The following is an 8,572-nucleotide window of genomic DNA, read 5'->3' on the forward strand; positions in this document are numbered from 1 at the left end:
CGAGAGCAGATTTCCCCTTTGCCCGTACTTCTTCATGATGCCGATCTCCTTGTACGATCGTTCTTGATTCCAGTCCTCGCACATACTATCCAGAAGGTATTCGAACTGCAACAGACGTGTCACACAGTTGCAGAAAAATGACAAGGTAGAAAATAAAGATCGCGTGCATCCTCTCACCTTATCTGTATTTACAATGTAGTTCACCTGCTTGCATAGCAGCAACACTAGCGGGCAGAAGAATGGCGTCTGTTCTACTATCATGTCCACGGTAAGGGTTTGCAACATCCTTGCTAGCTGTATTAAGGAAGCATCGCGACATTTACACTCTATTCTGTCACTCGACATTGTCTTCTTAGTATGTCGAAACAAGTTACAGAAATTAGATGTTACGAGGGTTTGTTTGTGATCTGGAGCAGTAGTTGTGTGAACGAAGAGGGCAAACAACCCTGTACGGAAAATTAGAAGGTAGCGAGCCAAAAGCGAGAACTTGGAATGTTGAAAGATGAAGAGTGAGGAAGATCGAGAGACTTTGCAACTATCGTTACAGTACAGTTAGTTAACGCTTTGTATTCCCGAAATTACCGAGTAAAAACCTACTTGTTCATCCAGAACTCCTACGATCTACTATTTATCGGTGAAATTCTTAGAGACAATTGTCTCAAGAAAATTCCTACCCCTGATACAATTACACTTTTCACACGTTCTATTGTATTGTAAATAATGGAATATCGTATAAATCCAGTAAAGCATGACAGAGTGAACATTTATGTTAACGTTACGTGTGTACCTGAGCGAGGAGCGAACTGATGATAACCATGATCCCACGGTCCAGATTTCGCAGTTGAACATTCGCGAAAAAAGGGGAGAGAATTCTCCCGCGGTTAATTCTCAAGCGGTTCAATTAAGGTACGTGGCGGCTTGTCGGCACTTTATTACATGCACGCAGCCACCTATGACGTCTATCGTGCACAACAAGCGGCAGAATTTACCAGCATGATTTATTGGAAACGTCGGTCACGTGCAAGTAACGAATATCCTTTTCTTCCCGTAGGAGGATACAACGTGTACGATAATTAGAAAAAAGAATAGAAATATATGGGGAAGTTCATTTTCGAATGATCGAAGAGAACGCGGTTGGTAATTCAACTGTATCTATTTTTAAGCAAATTTACAAGTATATCATACATATATGTTTGTACTATTTCGTTCATTGCGTGCTCTCTACTTTTACTTGGTCTGCATCACCGTGTAGTAGGAAACAGATGCTTTGATGATCTGTAAGGGAACGTTTAAATTTGTTCAAATATTCTCCAACAATAAGTACCTTTCGCTACCTGTTTAATGTTAATCGTTAAATCACCTCTGCGAACGATCGTAGATTCAACGTCGTCATCCCACCAGCTGTTAACAGAGGTGGGTTTAGGCAGCTTCTCAATGCCAATACATACAACGCTTGTGTTCTAGGAGTGAAATTATACCACTGCGATTCGTATCTGCAAAGGACAAGGAAGAATTGAGGAAAAATTCGAACCTGGAGAGATTCTTGGTCAGAAAGTGTATCAGGTAACGTAACAGGAAATTTTAGTATGAAGTATACAATACTTACATCTTGTCGTACAGTTCGTCGAACGCGTTTATCACAAATTGTCCCTGGACGTTCAAAAAGAAAACGTGAAACGCTTGGCCGACGAAAAACGTTCCGTGCACAACCTTCAACTTTATGTGTATTATCATTATCATGTAGTATTGCTCAGGATCCATCCAGTAATAGGCTGGATAAACGAACACACGTTTTCTCGTTTTGTTCAGTGGCGCGCAAATGTCCAAGATGATCGGTGCGAAAGGCACGCATAAGAATATGGCCGCGGGAAGGAACAAATGCGCTGTAGACGTCAAAGGAGAAATAAGGTAATTTCTCTGGGTAATTTCATTCTCCATCTCACCTGCGTAACACAACGCGATCAGTTGTCCTTTTCGAGCATAGGTCACCATGATCTTGCATTCCGTCTCAGATGTGATCGACGTCCAGTCGTCGAATATCTGTTCCACCATCGACTTTAACTGTAATTTCAACGTGTCGAGAGGAATTGAAAAAAGGGTTAGAGGCGAATGTGCATGGTAAAAGTGTCGCGACATGTCAGTTGATAAGCCACTGAAAGGAAGACTCTTTCTGCAAAAGTTTCAGTTCCACTGTTAGGGTAGCTGAAGATAGAAACGTGATTTACAATTTAAGCTCCATTTTTTTGCTGTTCCACTCGACGAAAAATTATGCAAAAATTCAGAGATACTATAGACAGTGGGATACGTGTCTGGGAATTTTTCACATTTTATAGCAGTAACGAAATTTGATAAATTGACAAGTTTGGAAATATCGATTTTCTATTGAAATTATCAAGTGACTTCCTACTATCGATAGGAAGCCATTTTAACACGTTCACCGTGTAATTTTTCTGGTGCGCAGAAATTATCTGAGTCACGGGCATTTTTTTTAATTCGGCCGGTCAAATAACTAATCGAAATTCGGTAATCAATCGCAGTCACGCTTCCACCAATCAAGTTTCTTCCTCTGAGATCCACAGCGAACGTCCCGTATGTTTCATTCAAATTTCTCGTTCAAATCGTCCCGTGTGCTTTTCTCAAAAGTACCATCGAACGTTGTTCCCTTACCTTCGTTTCGTTTATAATGTAATTACCCAGTTTCACGAACGTCCCAACCGCTGCCACGTTGAAAGGTATGCCATCCACGAGATTGTCCATGCTGAAGAATAGCACGGTGTTTGCTATCTGCAATCAAACACGATATGCGTCGTGTTTAAACGTTCCTTTCGATTGAACCTACCGTACCTGTGTAACAATGGAAGATGCCATTAGAAGCAAAGAAAGTATTTGCGTGATCAGTTTCCTTCGAGAGTTCTGACGAGGCCAGACACCGCATATCAGTCCAAGCACTTTGTTCAACTTCATAAATCGTTCTTCGACCGTTTCTGCGTACATAATCGTAACAGCGAAATTAGTCAAGCTGGTTCTACGATATATTTCTCTTGTGTGTCTGCCATAAGTTGAAGAGAATCGGTAGGATGAAGATTGTCAGGAAAATAATCGCCTATCGTATATTCCGTGTGCTTACAGACTAATATCGCAGAGGGTTTAGTTCAATAATTTCTGAAACGACCAGAGCACGATCGTTACACGAGCAACCGATTCTCGATCATTTATTAAACCGCCTTTTTGAAACGGAGAAACGACGCTTTCGTCAAGATCATCCGAAAATTGCACTATTTGAAGCTCGTTAGAAAGTTCAGTACTCTACTCTCGCAAAGTGAAAAGCACTTATATCTGATTCAGAAGCGGTATAGCTTGCATTAAATATTAACAGTTAAATGGTTCCTTCTTCGACGTTAGTCTTCGGCAGTCTACCTGTTACGTACCGCGCAGGAAATGTTACGGAATATACATACGTACTTCATTTTCCGGCAGAATTTCTTGCGTTTGGTATTTCGTTGCGTTTGCACCGCAGGTGAATGGCATGGAAATGCATTTGAAATTCTCCGTGCCTTTTATCGCAATATGTTGAATCACTTGGTCGACAGAACTGTTCCTCGTGTTCACGAAAAGTACCAAGTGGGAAACAGAATAATCCGTCTACGTTACGTTTCGAAAATATGGGTGAGTTTTTACGTTCGAAATTTTATTGAACAAGTATTTGAAAAAAATTGTCAAACAGTTCAAGTGTTACATTGTATAAGTGGACAAGTAAGAGTAAGTAGAAAGTATTAATTTATTATATGTTTAGGGGTTTGTTACGTTTTATTACATGCATACGAATAACACCACAATATGTAAACACGCACGACAAGTATAGCAACACATACGTAATAACGAGTACAGTAGAAAAGTTTTGTAAAAAATCAATGGCACATTTAACGGACAGGGTGATTCATAAATATGTACATATGTAAGAACGAGGGAAAATTTGTTTGTATTTGCCTGTAATGCAAACAACAGTATCCTTTTTATATGAATCATCCCGTACAGTTTTAACCTAACTCAACGATTATACGATAGACTCATTGAATCGATTTTGTTTGTATTATTATCTCGTCAATTCACATCGAATACATTTATACAGCGGAAGTGAATATTCTTCAGCCACGTATAGATTGTGCCAGTTATCACGGTAATATCGACAAAATTATGTCAGTATTGAAGTTCTACCGTTCATTTCGATTGCATCACCGTATAGTAAGACACGGATGATTTTATAATCTGGAAGGAGAATCTTGTATACACGGTGTAAAATGTTTTAATGAGTCCGAGTAATCTTGTATTTGTCGCCACGTTACCTCTGAGAAGGTCTTTAAATTCAACGTTATAAATCCACCGGCGGTTAACAAGGGAGGGTTTAGGCTACTCCGTAACGCTAATATGTATAACGCTTGCGTTTTGCACGAAGAATTGTACCATGTCGATTCGTATCTGTAAACGATAAATTTTCATATTTGGAGCTTCGAATCTTCTAATTCAAACTTTCGCATTCAAATTCTCAAATTATTTAATTTTAACTTTGGCAGTCATATTTTAAAACTTAGGGTTTTAAATTATCGCATGCAAATGTTCCAATTTAGATTATCAAATTCTCAAATTTTTGCCCTCAAATTTTTCTCTTCAGCCTTTCACACACAGGTTATCAAATTTCGAATTTGAAAACAATATATTTCTTTCACGGTCAAGGTTAGCTGCGACCATTTCTCCTCCTAAATCCGTATTTCACATTTCGTTTAAGTACTCACATCGTATTATAAACATCGTCGTACGCGTCCAACACGAACTGCCCCTGAACGACTAAGAACAGCATGTGTAACAACTGGGCCGTGAAGAACGTGCAGTACAATGTCCATTCTGCGTCGTGTTCGTGTTCTGATATCTAGATTCATGTAAATTGATCACGAGCTCGCCACTATTAAATATCGAAAAAAAAAAAAAGAAAAGTGAAGCTGGTATAATGAGTCGAGTCACCTGCAACAACGAAGTGCTGATGCTCATCATCAGCAGTCCCACCGAGATGAACATGCAAGTATCGTGAGCGGCCGTGATCTCTTTCACGTATCTGAATCAAAACTAACAATTAATTGCTGAAAAAATAACCAAAAAGATCCAACCGTGAAATTTTGCAGTCTGTAATAATAATAATAATAATAATACCGACTGTAAAGCACGTTGATGTATTCGAATCGAATGACAAACATTTCTATACATCTTTTTCATCATCTTCACAGCTTCCTTCTCATCCTCGGGTATTACCTCATAGCACGCGTATTTAAAACGATATCTACCAAAAGACAATTGTTTTCAGCTAAACAAAAGCCAACGAAATTTCTATAAAGAAAACCATTTTCCATTAATTGTCCTTGAACTAATTACCCTGCAATGGCCAACAATCCGCAAGCGTGTTGCACGGCGTACACGTAATTGGCATCGCAGGCGCAGAAAACAGAGATAAGCATTACCACTACAAGATACATATGCCCTACGATCAAGTAACGATATTTGTCCTCGTCGACGAAATAGTAAGCTGGATAGACGAACAACCGTGCTCGCGTCTCGTTCAACGGCATAAGGATGTCCAGAATCGGCGACACGAACGGCAAGCACATAAATAGAGCGGCGCATAACGATATATGCACTTTTTCAAACGTGAAACAGAATGACAGAGAACGTTCTAATTACACGAATTTCTTCATCTTTGAAATATAAATTTATCCTTCTCTTACGAATATAGAGTATGACACTGAAAATCCCTTTCTCCGCGTATTTCGTCATGATCTTGTACTCATCCTCCGACGTCATGGCTCTCCAGTCTTCGTAGATCTTTCCAAGAAGATATTTCAGCTGAAATTTCGAAGCTGGTGATTTGATTGAGTTAAGAAGACACGATGGAGAGTATTGCACTTACCTCTGATTCGTTTATGAAATAGTTACCAAATTTGATGATTACCCCGAGCGAAGTTATCAAGTAAGGATAATCGTTTAGTATGATATGTATCCTGGGAAAAGTGACGATCCTGGCATACTGTAAAAATTAGAGTGAAAAAAACAACCACTTTTCGTTTGGGGAAGAAAGATAATCCTTATTTTTTCTACCTGTGTAACGTAACAAGGTATTATTACAAAGAGCACTACGGTTCGACTGATCCATTTTGGCGAGCTCTTTTGATAGGGCCACACACCGGTTAGCATGCCGAGCTTCTTGTTGATTCTCAAGTAACGTTTCTCTAACGTGATCGCATCCATTGTCAAAATGAAACCAGCGCGACGAACGTTCGACGAATATATGCGCGACGGTTCGTCAGAGAAATCGACGCTAAACGAAGAAGAAGATAGGCAAAGAAAAAAAAATAGAAGGAAAAGAGGAGAATTGCTGAGGACCTATAGCTTCGCTACGTGGCACGTCATGATTTGTTTAAACAACTACGAGGAGACGGCGGAGCGAGCCGTAATTGTGTATCGTTATAGAAGAAATCTCAAAGTAGCATTCAACCGTGCAATTTTTCCTCTAAACGATCCCTATTGGATTACGTGGACTTGGTTCGTGCGTGTCTGGCCAATGATGGTTTATACCCCTTTTCGAATGCGTCTCACTTTATTCTCGAGTGCTTTCTATATAGATTTCATTTCCCTTCTGCGTTCAGCTAGAGAGTCTCGAGAATGTCCGAGTAACAGAACGTACGAATCTGTTGTTCGAAAGGTAGGCATGGAAATTTGCAAATAAAACGTGTTGTGAATAGATACACCCTTTTAGATGTACAACTGCACTGCTTTACATTTCTGATCCACTGGAGCTTGTCAATGCAATATCAGTACCGCGAAATAGGAGATTGAAGTTTTTAAAGTCTAGAAAATTTTTTGGTAAACCTTTGGATACTATTCTGTAAGATGGAACAAAGTGTCGCGTTAATTATTGCACTTATATTCGGAAAAGTTTCCAAGTTCGGTGAAACGAGATCACGATATGGATGTTGCATACACGATAGTAATTACTTCAATACAGTTATCTCAGTTTTGTTTGGTATTAGTTGAGGCGATGCCATTAGGCAACTGCATTAACGATAGTTGGCTTACCATCTAAAGGGCTAAGAGTGAGCTACGTGCCGGAAGTGGTTTTACATGTTCCCATTTTGACTACAGTTCGCAAACGATACTACTGACGGATAGAAGCATCTTCGAATTGGTCACAGATTTTGCTTCACGATTTGGTCCAATTTTCTACTCTGTTCACGGAGGATCTAATAAATGGTCGCAGTAAAACAATTATAGAAAATAATTTGGTGAGTAAAGCGATACATCTTTTGACCGGTTAATATATTTCTAAAAAATATGTGATTATTATAGCGTATACGTTTGAATAATTCTTTATACTGTCCAATTGCATACAGATAAAAGAATTATTAACAAATTCTTCGCGTGTTGAACACTTCCTTTCATTTCAGTTGTCAATTCCTGGTTGTTTATGTCGATTTCATGACCGTGAAAAAGGAAACGGACCCTTTTAATATCTACAAGCATTTCTCATCAGACATCCACCTTTTTTCTGTTCCAATTGCAATTGTATATAGCGTTAATTGCTGCACCTACCTCCGCGAAAGTCTCCAAATTCAAGGAGATCAGTCCTCCGGCAGTAATCAGCGGTGGAGTCAAGTTCCTTCTCAAAGCTAGCACGTATAAAGCTTGCACTTTCGGTGTACCGTTGTACCATGTAGCGCTGTATCTGCGAACGAGCAACTTCTGAACGTTTTGAAGTGGAACAAAATGAAATTAAGGACACACCGGTTACTTACATATTATCGTAAGTCGTGTCATGCGAGACTATAACGAAGTGTCCCTGGATAGAAAGGAAAAGCAAATGTACCAGTTGCACCACCAAGAAACCGCAATACTTGTAGAACTCCACGCAAGGGTTCATCGTGGATACCTAATTTCAAACGCTCTATCGTATACAGCGGATCGATTCTTTTCGAAAGATCGTAAATTCAGGATTAACTAACCCTGACTAACGTGATACTGAATGACATCATAACCATTCCCACTGCTATGAAGAGGTACGTGCCATGAACTTGTTCAATTTCTGTAATATAACTGTTTTGGACATGCGTTGAGTAATAATGATAAGATAGTGCGTATATTTGTCGAAATCAGATTCGAACGATATCTGTACGATCGTACTAACTTTATGGCGTGCTGGTGTGCCTTAACCGAGTGGCATACCCTTGCATACGCTTCTTCCATCACGAAGGCATGTTTCGCGTTACTCTTCTCTGCTGCAATTGCCCACTTGAAGCGATGTCTGTGAAAAAAGTTTCATTTCCTATTCACGGTATGAATCCTTTGCGGTCGCATTCAGCTCAGAAATGGGTGACGAACTGGACGGATTTCATTTTCATCGATCGTCCATTCGTAAATACAAAATTTACTATTTCTTTTTCATCGTTTCCTACATTTAATGCTATAATACGTGGTTTCATTTGGTATAAAAACTATATTTTACATTTCTACGTCGTGTGATCAATCGATCATC

At 39.4% G+C, this 8,572-nt stretch overlaps 3 protein-coding genes across 3 annotated transcripts; all 3 read right to left on the bottom strand.

Annotated features, from left to right (window-relative positions):
* Positions 1–1,227: 1,227 nt before the first annotated feature.
* On the bottom strand, positions 1,228–2,994 carry LOC108578299. The gene is made up of 6 exons (XM_017941601.1): positions 2,845–2,994; positions 2,668–2,784; positions 1,944–2,061; positions 1,607–1,883; positions 1,361–1,493; positions 1,228–1,275 (listed from the first exon to the last, which is right to left on the bottom strand). Exons 1-6 carry the CDS (start codon positions 2,992–2,994, stop codon positions 1,228–1,230), a joined length of 843 nt encoding a protein of 280 aa, XP_017797090.1.
* A 1,224-nt stretch (positions 2,995–4,218) lies between these two features.
* Positions 4,219–6,291, bottom strand: LOC108570061 (putative odorant receptor 71a). Its single transcript, XM_017941603.1, has 9 exons — positions 6,142–6,291; positions 5,954–6,070; positions 5,772–5,889; positions 5,422–5,683; positions 5,255–5,329; positions 5,017–5,107; positions 4,791–4,924; positions 4,344–4,476; positions 4,219–4,266 (listed from the first exon to the last, which is right to left on the bottom strand). Exons 1-9 carry the CDS (start codon positions 6,289–6,291, stop codon positions 4,219–4,221), a joined length of 1,128 nt encoding a protein of 375 aa, XP_017797092.1.
* Positions 6,292–7,229: 938 nt separating this feature from the next.
* On the bottom strand, positions 7,230–8,283 carry LOC108578300. The gene is made up of 5 exons (XM_017941604.1): positions 8,225–8,283; positions 8,043–8,133; positions 7,836–7,969; positions 7,633–7,765; positions 7,230–7,283 (listed from the first exon to the last, which is right to left on the bottom strand). Exons 1-5 carry the CDS (start codon positions 8,281–8,283, stop codon positions 7,230–7,232), a joined length of 471 nt encoding a protein of 156 aa, XP_017797093.1.
* Positions 8,284–8,572: the final 289 nt, after the last annotated feature.

Source organism: Habropoda laboriosa, unplaced genomic scaffold (assembly GCF_001263275.1).
Source record: "Habropoda laboriosa isolate 0110345459 unplaced genomic scaffold, ASM126327v1 scaffold6412, whole genome shotgun sequence".
Taxonomy (NCBI): domain Eukaryota; kingdom Metazoa; phylum Arthropoda; class Insecta; order Hymenoptera; family Apidae; genus Habropoda; species Habropoda laboriosa.

What these genes read in the sequence shown, in the direction of transcription:
- LOC108578299 (XM_017941601.1), bottom strand. Translation starts at nt 2,994, where the DNA reads ATGTACGCAGAAACGGTCGAAGAACGATTTATGAAGTTGAACAAAGTG. An exon ending in CATCTTCCATTGTTACACAG is followed by an intron (nt 2,785 to 2,844) that starts GTACGGTAGGTT and finishes GTTTGATTGCAG; the next exon opens with ATAGCAAACACCGTGCTATT. An exon ending in GACGAACTGTACGACAAGAT is followed by an intron (nt 1,494 to 1,606) that starts GTAAGTATTGTA and finishes TGTCCTTTGCAG; the next exon opens with ATACGAATCGCAGTGGTATA.
- LOC108570061 (XM_017941603.1), bottom strand. Translation starts at nt 6,291, where the DNA reads ATGGATGCGATCACGTTAGAGAAACGTTACTTGAGAATCAACAAGAAG. An exon ending in CAGTGTCATACTCTATATTC is followed by an intron (nt 5,684 to 5,771) that starts GTAAGAGAAGGA and finishes CGTTTGAAAAAG; the next exon opens with TGCATATATCGTTATGCGCC. An exon ending in ATTTAAAGACCTTCTCAGAG is followed by an intron (nt 4,267 to 4,343) that starts GTAACGTGGCGA and finishes TTCTCCTTCCAG; the next exon opens with ATTATAAAATCATCCGTGTC.
- LOC108578300 (XM_017941604.1), bottom strand. Translation starts at nt 8,283, where the DNA reads ATGGAAGAAGCGTATGCAAGGGTATGCCACTCGGTTAAGGCACACCAG. An exon ending in TCAGTATCACGTTAGTCAGG is followed by an intron (nt 7,970 to 8,042) that starts GTTAGTTAATCC and finishes GTTTGAAATTAG; the next exon opens with GTATCCACGATGAACCCTTG. An exon ending in GACACGACTTACGATAATAT is followed by an intron (nt 7,766 to 7,835) that starts GTAAGTAACCGG and finishes GCTCGTTCGCAG; the next exon opens with ATACAGCGCTACATGGTACA.